We start from the raw sequence: 17,142 nt of genomic DNA, 5'->3' as shown, positions 1-17,142 counted from the left end.
AATTGTCTTTCAATGAACATGACTCCCAAGTCTGTATATTAAGTCCTCACCTCTCTAGTCTTGAACCACCTCTGCCTCTTGAGCTTGTCATACTTAAATTCTATTCTATTCTATTAATAATATTCGACCATACAAAAGATCATATATATACAATTATATAACACATCTGATATAATCTGTAACATGATATATAAATTTGACTATATGTATATTGAATATGTGTGTATAAATACACATCCATTAAACCATAATTATGCCCAGAGCAGCTCTCTCACAGAGTTGTCTTCAGCATCAGATAATGTCTGGCAAGTATTTGGCAAACTTTAGTATGCTTAAGCCATTTCAGAGTCTTATTAATCTTAATCCATTCACATTTCCTAGTGATGAGAACTGGGGAAAGTGGTCTGACTGTATTTCGTCTTCTGACCAAAGAGAATCGTTGGTGTTGGGTCCAGTCTAATGCTAAGCTCATCTACAGAAATGGGAAACCCGATTACATCATTGCCACCCAAAGGCCTCTTGTGTAAGTACAATGCTTCCCTTGCAGGTGTTCATTTCCTTCTCATATGACCAGGCCCTAAGAAGTGAGCCAGGATTGACCATCTACTTGCCAATCAACATTACCAAGTGTTAAGAGACAAAGACCTTCTCTTGATCCAGACTAGGAGCTCTATTAGGGGAAACTGCATTTGTATTGCATTTTCAAAAAGATTTCAATTTCCTTCTCTGCAGGGATGAAGAAGGAGGAGAACACCTTCAGAAAAGATCTCAGCACCACCCTTTTACTTTTGCTACTGGGGAAGCACTTCTGTACCAAACCACCTACCCAGATCTTGGTTTTCCTGACCCTTTTCAAACTCAAGGAAAAATCCCCAAATGCAAAATGTCCCCCAAAGGAAAAATGAGTCAGCTAGATCTCCCAGCTCCCAAATCACTCATTGGTGCCATGCTGCAACAGGACGCAGCCATCTATGTATCACATGCAGCAGGGGTTCCAGAGCTTGGCTTCAACCCGATTGAAGACCACTTGGTGGCTAGGCTTGCAGGAGACATCCTTGATAGGTCTTCAAAGATGCTTTCCTCTGAGAATGAGCATAAAGAATTGGTTGATTTGAATCAAGGTGCTGCCCTTCTAGCTACTCTGGATTCCCTCTCTCTTGACTATGATGAGAATTGTTCCAATAATGAGCTCTTGAACTCTCTGGAAACCCTAGGGCTTAATGCTGAGGAGCTGGAATTTCTACTGTTGGATGAGGGGAGGGTGAAAGGAGAAGAAAATCCAGTCTCTAATCCATCTCTCAACAATATGGTAACAAACCGGGAAACCTTGTCCCATGGCCACAGTTCCTTCTTGAACAAAAATGAGAATGAGCAGGTTGGGAATCCCCAGACTTTCTTGAAAACTCACTCTTTGTCAAGTTCAAGCCAAGAATCTGAAGACAACAAATCTCATATGGCCCATCAATATCCTCTTTATTTATCACAGGAACCACAACCCAACCAGCTGGGCCAAATATTGTGTTTTCCAAATTCAATGCAATACAATAGTGCAAGCCAGAAGCAGCCAGGTTACCTTTCTTGGGAGCCTGGACCATCCCAGCCTGTGACAAATGAGAGGCATAACCAGAACAGTTGTGAACCATGGAGGCAGTTACCTGTAAAATCACAGGATCTGTCTGTTTATTTCTCACAGTCACCTGAAGAGCTTCAGCAGCAGTGGCCCCCATCCAATAGATCAGCTCTTCTGAGTTCACCCTTCCCCCATCAATCCTTAGAAAATCCTTGCCAGTCCAAACCAAGTCATCAACAGCTGGAGAATTATTTGAGATCACAGCATGGAGGTCCCCAACCCCCATTTCAGCATCAGCTCCCAAACCATCTTTATATTCAACCACAGCAGTTCCATGACCATGGATCCTCAGAAACAAGGACCCTCCAACAGCCTAACACCATCGAGAACTTACTTACAAAGAGGACCCAGAACTGTGATTCATCTAGTCAGCAAATCTGTGGCAATTTACAGCCAAGCCATGCCTCCAGGATTCAGCAGGCAACTCAAACAAAACTTCTGAGCCAGGCAGAGAATAGGCCTGGACTACAGCTCTGTTCAAGAAATTCTCAGAACAATTCCATCAAGTCCCAGACCCAGGTCAACCAGAATAGATTAGATGATATGGAGACTGGCAAAAGGCATGGGACTAGAGCTGAGATGGTGCCTGGACAAAAATTCCTGCCACCTTGCACATGTCACTCCATCCCTTTGGAACTTACTGCATCTGTTTCTTCTGAGGCCATGTTTCCATTTCAGAATATTAATGGAGATGAGTTCCAGGAGATAATAGTGAGTTCTTAATGGATCTGGATGTGGCAGTTAACTCGGGATACTACTCAGAAAGCAGAGTTTAGTTTCACTAAAAGAATGGTGTGTCCATAACACCTGTTTGTACAGGTGGACTGGTCTTTTCCAGTCAAGTTTCTACTTCATTATAAGCTTAGATACAATAATGTATTATTTCATAATACACAGCATGTAATGATCTAGATCGGGGAGAATGCCCACAATGCTAGTGATATTAACGAAAAGGTGATTTTGGAAGCTAAAGGATCAGTTTTCAAAATCTTTCAAACAGGGTGAAATTTAAAAGGATTAGATCCCATTTGGGGAGGACCAGACCAATGGAGTTCCTTGGTGTTGGGAGCTTCAAGTGAGAGAACGTCTTTAACCAATGCAAATTAGCAACTACTCGGTCAATTGTTATATTAGAGTTTGTCCTAAAGGTATTTCTGGGTTAGGTAAGTTCCTCAGGTCATGCAGAGAGAGTGCGGCAAAAGTGGGACTACAGCTCAGGTCTTTCTGACTCTACTACCAGCCTAGGGAGCCACATTCCACTGCCTTTCATGAACTATGCTTTAGAAAATTATTGATCCCCTGGAAAGTGTCCAGAGGAGGCACCCAGGATGGTGAATGGCCTTGAGTTCATTTCATAAAAGATTCATTATGGACTTGGCAATGCCTGGTCTAGGGAAGAGTTGACTCATGGGAGATGAAAGAACTAACCCCAAGTACTTGACCTTCATCTGGAAGAGAGATCAGCTTTTTTTCTCCTTGAGAGCAGAAGGCAGAACCAAAAGCAATAGGTGACAGTTTCACAAAAAAAGGTCAATTCTCTCTTGATATTAGGGCAAGCTCTCTAATGATAATAGATGTCCCTGAGGAAAACTAACTGCATTGAGAATAAGTGCATTCTCCTTTTCTGGAGATTTGTAGGAAAAAAGCTGCTAGTGACCCGTCATTGGGGATGATGCAGAGGGATATTGAGTTCTGAGCTTCCTTTCGACTCTGAGACCATGAAAGCTGTGATGACTGACATTAAATGGTCATATGATAGAAAGGTGCTGTGTCCCTATGTGAATTCTATTGAATGTCAATTTGCAGAATTCCCCATAATTGAGAGGGATGGACACTTTCCCTTCACAATAATATTACCATGAAAGGTCCAAAGGTCTATTTTTGCTCCCAAAGCTGAATTGCTCCTGTTTTTATTTATAATCTCTGCCACACCAAAGTAAAGAATCAATTATCCACAAGTGGATTATATATATAAATATATATATAAATTTATATATATAAATATATATAAAAGGTGAACTACAAGTGACATCCAGTCTTTGTCAAAAGCCCTGCAGTGAAGTGTTTTTATTTATAATCTCTGCCACACCAAAGTAAAGAATCAATTATCCACAAGTGGATTATATATATAAATATATATAAATATATATATAAATTTATATATATAAATATATATAAAAGGTGAACTACAAGTGACATCCAGTCTTTGTCAAAAGCCCTGCAGTGAAGTGTTTTTATTTATAATCTCTGCCACACCAAAGTAAAGAATCAATTATCCACAAGTGGATTATATATATAAATATATATAAATTTATATATATAAATATATATAAAAGGTGAACTACAAGTGACATCCAGTCTTTGTCAAAAGCCCTGCAGTGAAGAGGAGAACCTTACATCCTATACCTTCTATCCCCAGCCTCTGGTTCTGCCCTCTGATACTAAACAGAACAAAACTAAACCTTTAATACTTGAGGGCTCTGCTCATCCCTCCCCTACCAATTCTTTTTTCCAGACTCAACCTCCCAATGACTTTTAACTAACTCTTGATGACATGATCTCAAGAACCTTCACCATGGTGGACATCCCCCTCTGAATAGCTTATAGACATCCTCCTTATACTGTGGCCTTCGGAATGGGATACCACAATGCATGTGGTGATGGATCAAGGCAAAGAATGGTAGTGATATCACCTCTGGTTATTAAAATGTTCACAGACAATCTTCATGGAGCCACACTACTCTTCATGTCTGTCCTGTCACATTCCTTGTTCATATGGAAGTCTTTGTCCCTTCTCTAGAGAAGTAAGAGTATTTTTATGCACATGTGGGCTGTGGACCCTGGCAGGACATCTGGAATAGAGCAGTCAGTTCATTCATTCACTTACCAATCATTTGTTGCTGTGATGGACAAAGCATTGTACTGGATCAATGCTACATAGCTATTTAGGGCAAAGGTAGAATTTCACTCAAACATTTGCAGCAGCTCTAGTAAGAAAATGGAACCAAGCAGATAGAATGGAACCAGGGGACGATGAGTTGGTATCCTTTTCCAATTAACTTGGCAATTCTTCATGGAAAATTTTCCTGGGTTCCATGTTTTAATCCTTCAATTTCTTTCAGATTTTAGATTCTACCATTTTTCTCTAACCCCTATAGAACTTATTATCTTAGAATTTGTGTGTGTGTGTGTGTGTGTGTGATTTTGTATTATACTTCACTTCTTGAACTTAACTAAATGATTTTTGCATTTTTCTTTTTCCTTAGGCAGGAAATATCAGTGGATTGACCAGCAGACTCATGGATTCCCAGGGAGACTTCCTCCTGACTAGTGGACAGCCTACTACCACCATAGAGAAACACTCCTGCCTCAAAGTTTTTCCCCAGTCATCACCTTCCTCCAATGGTGGCTTTTATTCTTGAATCAAAGATTTAAATTGACCAAACATTAGCAATTCAAAGTCACATGGTGGGATAGGCCTCTATTTAAGTTCAGAAAACAACAAAGGTATCTTCCTGCTCCTCTCTTTTCCTTTCATGATTTCACCATCAACTTTGGAGCTCTCTTGGAATCACTTGAGAAATATATAGGCTAGAAAGTGAAAATGAAGCAAGATTTTCTCAAAGGATTCCACTTTCATTTCAATGTTCAGCACATTTCATCTACCACCTTCTGGACTAGGGATGAGTTGTGAATGAGATACATTTATAGACTAACCTATATTTATTCTTGTTCATCAACCTGGTGTTAGGTTCATGAGATTGCTTAGAGAGTTTTAAAAATAAACCTTTATATTCTAGGATATAAAACTCAAAGGTCCTTCTGTCTAATATTTCCACATTCCTAGATAGAGAGCATAGACTTTAGAGCAAGAAGGGATCTTAGAGGTCACTTAGACTAAATCCATCACTTTATAGATAGAAAAAAATGAGACTCCAAAAGACCATATTCACTAATTTAGATGACTTGTGATAGCTAGCATATGAAACAACCAGTGATTAGCCTAATTGGATTTAAACTCAGAACCTCTGACTTCAAATCCCTTGTTCTTGGGCAGCTAGGTGGCACAGTGGGTAGGCACCGGCCTTGGAGTCAGGAGTACCTGGGTTCAAATCTGTCCTCAGACACTTAATAATTACCTAGACATGTGGCCTTGGGCAAGCCACTTAACCCCATTGCCTTGAAAAATCTAAAAAAAAAAAAACCCCATGTTCTTTATATATCTATTATATATCTATTATATGTATGTATGTATGTATGAGACAAAAAAGAAAGCAGTTAGTCTCCAAGGCCCCTGGACCTCAGAAATCCTATGACATGTTGAGATTCAGATTACTGAATGCCTGTCTCTTTCCAATTAAGTTGATCTCTCAAGCTCAGAAGTAAATTTGTATTTGTGGTACAAACTTCCAGTCTTTTAGCTAATGCAACTTAAATCACTGTTCATCTGAAGAAGCATAATTATAGTCTGGATTGAGAAGGTAGGAGAAACAAAACACCCTCTGAAATGTTTCTGGATTATAAAAGTTAATCTCTTATTCAAGTCTCCAATATTTACAAAGTAGATCTGATTTCAGTGATTTTAAAATGGAGGAAATCAGAGCTTTCATTGTGTCCATAAGGTTTGTGAAATAACCCTACACTATGGGTGAGACACTATTCTAGCAAAATCCATCCCATGCTGCTCTAAAATAAATCCACTTGAATGGGTCTCAGGATAGATCTGCTTTCTCTTGCATTCCATGTTCTGCAGGAAGTTCTAGGAAGTATTGGAAATGATTCAGTTACACATATTAGTTGCTCACACTTCTCCAGTGCATTAAGGTTTGAAAAATACTTTACAGATTTTATTTTGCATCCCTATGAAGAAGGTGCTATTAGCCCCATTTTAGAAAAACTGAGGTCCACAAAGAGGAAGCTTGTGTTTTTCCCAGTGTCCTATGCAGAGTTTCAGATACAGTATCTAAAAGACCAAGGTCTCCCACTGTATCCAGACCAAGACCAGAAGTCCTATTTCCTATATTTTCAGGCCACTGGGTTAAGATAGTTTTGGAAGAGATAGTGAGAAGAATGGCTTTGCACAACATTCCCCTCACTTTAAGCATCATAAGATGCATGTTATATTTATTATTCACTTTATATCATGGTCTTCTTCAATTACAAAAGAGAGCAACAATAGACTTAGGATCGAATGAATGTGTTAATGATAAAATGAAATCCAGTCCTAGTGTTAGAATTATTAACAATTGTCTTCTCATCTCATTGGATTCTTGTTTTACATTGGAATGGATACAGCATGCAGGCAATGAAACATGCATATCAATTTTCATTATGCACCTACTTGTGCCAAAAGAAAAACAAAATCTACTGGGGTTGGGTCAAAGGACTCTGCCAACTCCAAGGGACTTTGAGGTGGGGGTATCTATTGGGAAAGAAAGGAATAGCACTGGACAGAGCAATTTTACATGATGGGTCCCATTGTATAGTTAGATCAGTTCTACAGTACAATGTACCAGATAGAAACTTAGTTTAGAACAAAAACCTTTCCTATATCCTCATGTAACATGAATCATATTTTAAACTTCCAAATGATATAGTCCACTTTATCATTCCTAGAAAGCTTAATCCCTTTCACTGGTTCCAAAGTTGGGGTTTTATGGCAGTGAATGTTACATGAGGGCCTGTGATCCAAAATGGACTCCTACTGACTGGTTCCCATTTTTAATATTGACCAATGTTTCTCCAAATAAAAGAGGGGGATAAGGAAAAGAATGTAAAGAGTGAGTCCTTTCTGTCTCATGTTATAATTTGCAGAACTGAAAAGAGAATGAGTGAATAAGTGACTGAATGAATGAATGAATGAGATATGGTATGGCTTCATATATGTCCAGACAAAACTTAAAGGAAATATACAGTGGCTGAGTCAAGATAAAGGCTGAATTGCTATGTGTTTGAAAGATTTTGGAGTTAAAAAGAGAATGCTTCATTTAAATCTGGAAATATCAATTTATTTCGGGGCTCTGCATGAAAGGAGGGACATTGATAAGTAGAAAAAAGTCCAGAAGGGGATAATGAGGGTGTGAAGGTCATCTACCTTGTGTCTTATGAGAAACAGTTGAGGGAACTAGGATTATTGCTTTATGTTATTTTGGGGTTTTTTTAGAGTTACATACAAAGATAATTTTCAAATTCATCTTTTGGTAAGCTTTTGAGCTCCACATTTTTCCACTACCCTCCCTTTTCTTATCTGTGATGAGTAACCTGATATAAATTGCACATGTAAAATCATATTGAACATATATCCATATTAATCATGTTGAGAGCTAAATGGAAAAAAAAATCCATGAGAAAGAAAGAAAGAAAGAAAGAAGATAAAACAAATTTTAAAAAGTGAACATAGTAGGCTTTGGACTACATTCAGACTCCAGAGTTATTTCTCTGGATGGAGATGGCATTTTCTATCACAAGGTTTGTAGAATTGTCCTTGATCACTGAATGCTGAGAGGAGTTGTGCCTGTCTTAGTTGATCATTTCACAGTATTGCTGTTATTTTGTACAACATTCTCCTGGATCTGCTCACTTCACCAAGCATCAGTTCTTGTAAGACTTTCTAGATTTTTCTGAAGTCTGGTCACTCAGGATTTCTTCCAGAATGATAATACTCCCACAATTTGTTCAGCCCTTCCTCATATGATAGGCATCCCCCCAATTTTCCATTTTTCCTCACAAAAGAGCTACTATTAATAATTTTGTACATGTGGGTCACCCCCCCCCATTTTAAATGATCTCTTTGGTGTACAGACCTAGTAGTGTATTGCATAGTTCCAAATTGCTCTTGGGAATGGTTGGATCAATTCACAACTCCACCAACAGTGTATTAATGTCCATCCTTTCCAACACTGATCATTTTCCTTTTTTTCTTATTATCGGCCAATCTGATAAATGTTAGGTGTACAAAGTTGTTTTGGTTTGCATTTAGAACATTTTTTCATATTACTATAGATATCTTTAATTTCTTCATCTGACATGCCTGTTCATATCTTTTGCTCATTTATCTATTGGAGAATGACTTCAATTCATATACATTAGATTTGATTCTCTTCATAGCTTAGAAATGAGTCCTTTTTAGAATTCTGTGAAAATTGTTTCCCAGTTTTCTGCATTTCTTCTAATGTTGGTTGGATTGGTTTTATTTGTGCAAAAACTTCTAATGCAATTTATTCATTTCACTATATATGCTATTCTCTAACTCCTGTTTCCACAGATCTGACAGATAAAGTATTCCTTGTTCTCCTAATTGGTTAATGATTTCACCCTTTATGTCTAAATCTTGTACCAATTTTGATCTTATCTTGAATGGAGATGTTGGTCTATGATTAACTTTTGCTATACTATTTTCCAGCTTTCCCAGCAGTTTTTGTCAAAGAGTGAGTTTTTATCTAAAAAGCTGGAGTCTTTGGGTTTATCAAACAGTAGATTTCCATAATAATTTATGACTGTTTCTTTTGTACCTAATATTTTTCACTCTATTATTTTAGCTAGTAACAGACAGGTTTGATGACTGCCACTTTATTATACAGTTTTAGATCTGGTGTTGGCTTACTGACTAATTCCCTTGATATTCTGGTTCTTTTGTGCCTCTAGATGAATTTTTTATGATTTTTCTAGCTATATTAAATATTTTTGATTGTTTGATTGGTTTGACAATGAACAAATAATTCGATTAGGTAGAATTGCCATTTTTATTATATTAGCTTGGTCTACCCATTAGTAATTCACATTTTTCCAGTTGTTTAGATCTGACTTTATTTGCTCGAAAAATATTTGTAACTATATAGTGGATAGACTCCAAAGTATTTTATATTGTCTGATGATGATGTTTGTCCTTAGTTCTTGAAGAGGAACATGAAATCCGGGAGATGATGCCATGATACACACATGAATTGAATTTGAGTAAGGGGGGTGCTGTGCTAAGTCAACAACCGTATTTTCTTCTCCAAAATCATCTGGATGCAGTGGCTAGATATGAATGAGGATGACTGGAGATTCCCTGGGTATAAGACAATCAGGGTTAATTGACTTGGACAGGGTCACACAACTAGTAAGTGTTCAGTGTCAAAGTATCTGAGACCAGATTTGAATTCCCATCTTCCTGATTCCACAGCTCTATCAGCTGTGCCACCTACATGTTGTCTAAAGTTGCTTTAAATGGAATTTCTCTTTCTATCATTTACTGCTGGCCTTTGTGGGTAATATGTAGAAATGCTGGTGATTTTTATGGGTTTATTTTGTATATTGAAACTTTGCTAAAGTTGGTATTTTTTCAAGTAGTTTTTTGGTTGATTTTCTAGGATTCTCTAATCTGGAATTCTCTAAGATACTTATATCTTCTGTAAGAAATGATAGTTTTGTTTTCTTATTGCCAATTCGAATTCTTTTTTCTTTTACTGTTTAAGCTATCATTTTTAGTACAATAATGAGTAAAAATGGTAATAATGTGCATTTTTGTTTCACCCCGATCTTTTTTGGGAATGCTTCTAGTCTTTCTCCATTTTATATAATGCTTGCTAATGGTTTTAGATAGGTTCTACTTATCATATAAAGACAGCTTCATTCATTCCTATGCTTATTAGTGTTTCTTTTTAGGTTTTTTTTTTCAAGGCAATGGGATTAAGTGGCTTTCCCAAGGTCACACATTTAGGTAATTATTAAATGTATGAGGTTGGATTTGAACTCAGGTACTCCTGCCTCCAGGGCTGGTGCTCTATCCACTGTGCAACCTAGCCACCCCCTCTTTTTAGTGTTTTAAAGAGGATTGGGTGCTTTTCAGAATCTTTTTGAGATAATCATGATTTCTCTTAGTTTTGCTATTATATGAGCAATATGCTGATTGTTTTCCTGATTGAAGCATCTCTGGCATGCCTGGTATAAATGAAATGCAGTATAATATCCCAGGACTAACTTGCTGTAATCTTGTTGCTAATATTTTATTTAAAATTTTTGTAGCAATATTCATTAGGGAAATTGATCTATAGTTCTCTTTGTGTGGCTCTTCCTAGTTTAGCACCATAATCACCATAATGATGTCAGAAAAGGAATTTGGTAGAACTCCTTCATTTAGTTTTTTTTCAACTACATCTATATGAAATTGAAGACTTGTTCTTTAAATGTTTGGTTGAATTCACTTGCAAATTCACTTGCCCTGGAGATATTTTCTTTGCAAGTTCATTGTTGACTTGTTCAATTTCTCTTTTGAAATAGGATTATTTAAATATTTTATTCACTCTTCTTTTCATATGGACAGTTAATATTTTTGTAAATGTTCATTCATTTCACTTAAGTTGCATGATTTCATGACATACAGTTTGGAAAATTAACTCTGAAGTATTTCTTTACTTTCCTCCTCATTGATGGTGAATTCACTATTTTCATTTTTGATACTGGTAATTTGGTTTTCTTTTTTCTTTTTCTTAATATCAAATTAATAAAAGATTTATCTATTTTGTTGTCTTTTTTAATTAAACCAACTCTTGGTTTTATTTATTAGTTTTCTTACAATTTTATTGTATCTCTCCTTTGATTTTCAGAATTTCTAGCTTGTTATTTAATTGGAGATTTTTAATTTGTTCTTTTCCTGACCTTTTCTAGTTGCATGCCCAAATCATTAATCTCACTTCTTTTCCTATTTCATTCATGGAGGCATTTATAGATATAAAATTTCTTGTAATAATTGCTTTGGCTGCATCCCACAAGTTTTGGCATGATTCTTTGTCTTGAATGTTATTATGACTGATGTCTACGATTTGTTATTTAACTTGTTCTTTAAAATTAAGTTGTTTAGTTTTCAACTAATTTTCAGTTTATCTTTTCATGGGTCTTTGTTACATGTCATTTTTATTGCAACAAATTCTGATAGGGATGCATTTAATGTTTTTACCTTTTTGCATTTGACATATATCCATGATCAACTTCTATGTAGGTGCCATGTACCACTGATAAAAAGGGTATATATCTTTCTAACCCCCTTCTATTTTCTCTAGAGGCCTATCATAGTTAATTTTTCTAAAATTTTAATCATCACCTTAACTTACTTCAAGATTGAAGATGAGGTTCCAGACTAGTACAGGTCTGATTTCAAAAATTTTAAATAAAATATTAGCAACAAGATTACAGCAAGTTAGTCCTGGGATATTATACTGCATTTCATTTATACCAGGCATGCCAGAGATGCTTCAATCAGGAAAACAATCAGCATATTGCTCATATAATAGCAAAACTAAGAGAAATCATGATTATCTCAAAAGATTCTGAAAAAGCACCCAATTTAGATGTTTTAGCATTTGGTACATATGCGTTTAATACTGATATTATTTTGTTGCTTATGTTACCTTTTAGGAAGATGTATTTTCTTTCTTACACCTTTCAATTGGATCATCTTTTCTTTTTCTTTGTTTGAGGTAAGAATTACTATCCATGTTTTTTTTTTTTTTACTTCAGTTGAAGCATAATATATTCTACATGTTACATTAATTCTGTGTGTTTCTCTCTGCTTTAAACATGTTTCTTGTAAACCATATATGGTAGGAGTTTGGTTTTTATTACACTCTTCTATCCATTTCCATTTTATCGGAGAGTTCATCCCATTGACATTCACATTTAGAATTACTAATTCTTTATTACCCTTTATTCTATCTTCCTACTGTTGTTACTTTTCTCCTTTCATCATAGTCCCCCTCAGTAGGGTTTTGCTTCTCCAATCTTACCTTCCTTCTATCAGATCTCCTCCTCTTTTTCCCCTTATATTCCCCCCTCCCTCTTCCCTTCCTTCTATCAGTGCCATTTTCTCATTTATTTCCCCCTTTTCCCTCCTAGTTTCCTGAAGGGGTAGTATATATTTCTAAACCCAATTGGGAATGTATACTATTTCCTTTCTGAGCAAAATCTGTTGAAGGGAAGACACTCAATGTTCACACCTTCCCTTTTTCCCTTGTACTAAAATAAATACTTTTTAATATGGGGCTATTTTCCCTTTTCTGCTACCCTTCTTCCAGCATAATCTTTTGTGTCTTCATGTCATATTTTATACCTGTCTTATACCCACACCCTTTCTCTAAGTATTCTCCTTTCAACTGTCCTAATAGAAATACAATTCTTGAGTTGCAAATATCATCACATAATAATCAACTTATATCCACACCCTCTGTCTATATATATTCATTTCATCTGTCATAATAGAAATAAAATTCTTAAGAGTTTACAAGTATTATCTTCCTGTGAGGGATGTAAACAGTTTAATCTGTTTGACTAACTTTTTCTTTCCATTTACCTTTTTATGCTTCTCTTGAGTCTTGTATTTGAAGATTGAATTTTGGCTTCAGTTCTGAGCTTTTTATCAGGTAAATTTGAAAATTCCCTATTTCATAGAATGTCAACCTTTTTCCTTTCAGCATATTCCAGAAACAATATGCTGAATCTTGCAGGGAAGTTGATTCTTGGCTGTAATTCAAACTTCTTTACCCTCCAGAATATCATATTCTAGCCCTCCAGTTCTTTAATGATGAAGCTACTAAGTTCTCTGTAATCCTAACTGTGGGTTCTTGGTATTTAAATTGTTTATTTTTGGAGAGGGAGAGGGTTGTTTGCACTATTTTCTCCTTTAGCTGATAATTCTGAAATTTGTCTACAATATTCCTTGGAGTTTTTATTTTGGGAACTCTTTCTGGAGGCTATCAGTGGATTCTTTCAAAGATTATTTTACCCTTTTGTTCTGGGATATTAAAGAAGTTTTAAGCAGTTTTACTTGATAATTTCTTAAAAAACATATTGTTAAAGTTCTTTTTCTGATTATAACTTTTGGATAAAGCAATAATTTGTACATTATCTCTCATGGATCTATTTTCTGGGTCAGTTGTCTTTTCTAGGTGTTAATTTACATTTTCTTCTCTTTTGCAATTTTTTGGTTTTGTTTATTCTTGCCCAATTTTAATTTTTAAGGATATATTTTCTTTAGATAACTTTTGAATTTCCTTTCTCAGCTGATCAATCCTACTTTTAAATAAGTTGTTTTCTTTTTTCATTTGGCCAATTCTTCTTTTAAAGATAGTGATTTCTTCAGTCACCTTTTGTGCTTCCTTTTCCAATTTATCAAATTCTTCTGCCTGACTCATTTCTTCACTGAATTTTTCTTTTTCCTCTCTTCCATGGCTTTTTAAATCCTTTTTGAGCTCTTCCAGGAAGACTTTTTTTGAATTTGAGACCATTTCATGAAGCTTCACAAAAGGCATTTTGTAATTATATTCCTCTTTTGAGATGATGTTTTGATCTTTCCTGTCATCATTGTAGCATTCTATAATCAGGGCCCTTTTGAGGTTTTTTTGCTCATTTTGAAAATTGAGCTCTTCTCCTGGAGCACAAGGAGTACAGTCCCAAGATTTTTGTGCTAGGAGTTGGGGGTCTGGCTTTTCACAATGGGGTCTCAGGTGTTCTTGGTTTGCTCCCTGACCCAGTCCTGCCTGTTGCACCAGTATTCTAGAGTTTGAAGTATGCTTTGAGCTATCACTGTTAGCCTGATAAATAGCCTACTTGCTGAACAGGGATGCAGGTGTTTTAGTTAGTGAGTTGTGCTTTCACTAAGAACCCCTACTGGCTTCTCAGTATGCTGGACTGTTCTCCCTTATCCTATGTGATAAAACTTTTCTGAGGTTCTTCAAGATATATTGAGCTGAAAAGTAGTTTCATTCTATCTTTTTGTGGGTTCTGTTACTTTACAGTTAGTTTAGAAGCATTATTTAAAGTTGTTTCAAAAGGAGACTGGGAGAAGTCCTAGGAGGTTCCTAGCTTCTTTCTACCATCTGGGTTCCATCTAGAAAGTGCCCCAATCTTTGCCCAGAAAGTGAAACTAGGACTATTTAATCTGGAGAAGAAAAGACTCAAGGGTGGGAATGATAACAGACTTGAATCATCTTAAGGGTTAACCTGGAAAAGAAGGGTTACACTTTATCTACTTGCATCCAGAAGACAAAAGTAGGAGTGATGGATAGAAGAAGAAAGTAGACAAATTTGGCTCAACATACAGAAATATTTTCTAAACAATTCCCAGGATCTGGAGCTGATACAAAGCCCGTTGGACTGTCTCAAGGGTCAATGACTTTTATATTGTAGAAAGTTTTCAAGAAACATTGATGACTAGCTTAAGAATGTTATCCAGGAGATTCTCATTCAGGAATAGTTTGGTCTCTGAAGTCCTTTCTAAATATCATGAAAACGATCACTACTTATAATTTAGGATAAAAGTCAGTAAAACTTTATTTCACCCATAGTTTAAAGTTATAGCATGAAGAAGCATTAATTGTGCACTAGATGAGTTCCTGAACATCAGTCATTTTCCACTAGTATTTATAATATGCAGGAAATAAATAGCAATGTTTGGTTCACAAATCAAGTGTCATTGTCCTTGGGGGGGTCAATTGTAGGAAAGGGGGGATGGAGACATCTTAACAGGTTGGTATATCATTGACTTCAGATTCTGAGGCAGGGCAGACTTTGCCTTCTGACTGGCCTTGCACAGGATCTTGGAGAAGAGGAAAACAAAACCCTAGAGTTTTGATATGACTGTCCAGTGACAAACAATTCAGTTGCTCATGTTAAAGGAAGGAAACTATTGAGCTTCTTTCTCTATCACCAAAAACTCTGAAACTCTATAACTTGACTCCATCATATAGAACAAGGTTATATTTTTTCTGGTTTTTTTATTGGAAAGAATAATCAAATCAATGCATATCTTTAAAATGTCTCCTGTGATATAAAAGAAATAGAAATAATACCCCAAATTTCAGAGTAAAGTCCTTGATGTATTTGTATTTTTTTCTATGTTCAGAAGATACTGGATGACTTCTGAATGTGATGTTGAGTCTTTGGTAAAAAGTAAGGAAATTAGTTTGGCTACCATTCTTCCTTACCTTTTCATTTTGTTGGTATTTTATAGGACTAGCATTTAATTCTTTCTTCACTTTCCCTAAAAATATATTTTTTAAAAATTTAAGATTAGGGTTCCACGTTAATTTTCAAAAGTCAGGTGATATGATTACTCAAGACTTCAGAACACTGTGACTTCAGGCACCAGTGTGGCAAAACCTCTGCAGACATAGCATCTTCTTCCATACATAGTTGATGATCTTCTTGAGATCCTGGGGACAACAAAATTCCTCACAGTGTAGCCAACTTCCTGGTGCTAAAGCTCTCTGCATTTAATTTTTGCAGTCAGTCAGTTAACCAGAACTTATGAAACACTTAGCATGTGTTAGACCCTGTCCTAAGTGTTGGGTATATGAATGCAAGAATTAGATAATCTCAGTCTTTAAGGTGCTGGCTATCCATTTTGGGTGGGGACACAACAACATTGATATGTTTGAGATAAATCCACTGTGATTTGGTGAAAGGCATGATGAACACAGTGAATCAAACTGAGCTTGTTGAAGGATGTGGTATATGAGCCAAGTCTTGATGGGAAATAAGAATTTCAAGAGGCTGACAGAGAGAAGAGGGAGAGGAAATATAGGCATGGGTGATGCCAAGACAAAGAGATGGAAGCGACTCAAGCTAACTAGATTGATGGTGTTTGTCCTTCATTCCCAAAGAAGGCCATGACCTCAGGGAAGTAACAGGACAAGTTCTTGAACTGAAATTGAGTGAGAAGGGCTGTGCCAAGTCACCAGCTCACTCTCTCCTTCAGGGTCATCTGGGGTCCAGAGGCCAGATATGAATCAGGATGACTGGAGGTGGCCCACGGTGTGAGGCGTTCAGGGTGAAGTTAATTGATCAAGGTCACACCACTAGGAAGTATCAAATGTCTGAGTCTGGATTCAAATTTCCATCCTAGCTGTCCTAGATTATTGAGTCCATGAAGAAAAGAAATGTGTAATCAGCCTGGAAAGAAAAGCTGAAACCAGGCTGAGAAGGGCTTTAAATGTTGGACTGAGAAGTCTGGACTTCATATATAATCCAATAGGGAACTATTAGAGTTTTTTGATTTTGAAGGTGAGATGGGGCAGGGGGTGACCTGGTAACTTAATTCAGCAGATGTGCTGAAGGTGGAGGGGAAAGGGGAGAAAAGGATCCTCATCGAAAGGCCATGGAATTCATCATTTGGTTCCAGAATTTAACAGGGCTCAGGAGAAAGCAGCCAAACATTTGCCTTCAAGGACAAATCAGACTATGTAAATTAGGACTAATAGACATTTCAGAAAAAATGATAAGGGAATTTGTCTCAGGACCAAATAACTGGAGAAATTATTGAGATGAATTTTCTGGAACAAAAGAAGAACCAATAACCTTGTCTTTAAGTCAAAAGAAAGTACTCAGAATGCTTTCTGTGAATGTTCTGGTCTATGAGAACCCCAAGGGCAATTAGGGATAAGTTTTTGAGGCTTAGGAATAAAGATAAGATTTCTTGGGTCACATAACAGGAAGGAGGACTGGTTTCAATGATGACATCATGCAATTATATGCCAGCA

At 36.5% G+C, this 17,142-nt stretch overlaps 1 protein-coding gene across 1 annotated transcript in view; it reads left to right on the top strand.

Annotated features, from left to right (window-relative positions):
• Nucleotides 1–7,456, top strand: part of LOC141489124 (aryl hydrocarbon receptor-like) — a 61,616-nt gene extending 54,160 nt beyond the window's left edge. The window contains exons 8-10 of the mRNA XM_074189826.1: nucleotides 382–523; nucleotides 733–2,341; nucleotides 4,897–7,456. Of these exons, the coding sequence (XP_074045927.1) occupies nucleotides 382–523; nucleotides 733–2,341; nucleotides 4,897–5,052 (1,907 nt within the window). The 3' untranslated portion in view covers nucleotides 5,053–7,456. The remainder of the gene's footprint in view (nucleotides 1–381; nucleotides 524–732; nucleotides 2,342–4,896) is intronic.
• Nucleotides 7,457–17,142: the final 9,686 nt, after the last annotated feature.

The sequence above is a fragment of the Macrotis lagotis genome, chromosome 5 (assembly GCF_037893015.1).
Source record: "Macrotis lagotis isolate mMagLag1 chromosome 5, bilby.v1.9.chrom.fasta, whole genome shotgun sequence".
NCBI lineage: Eukaryota > Metazoa > Chordata > Mammalia > Peramelemorphia > Peramelidae > Macrotis > Macrotis lagotis.
The sequence above is the reverse complement of the archived record's forward strand: the minus strand, read 5'-3'. Positions and strand labels throughout refer to the sequence as shown.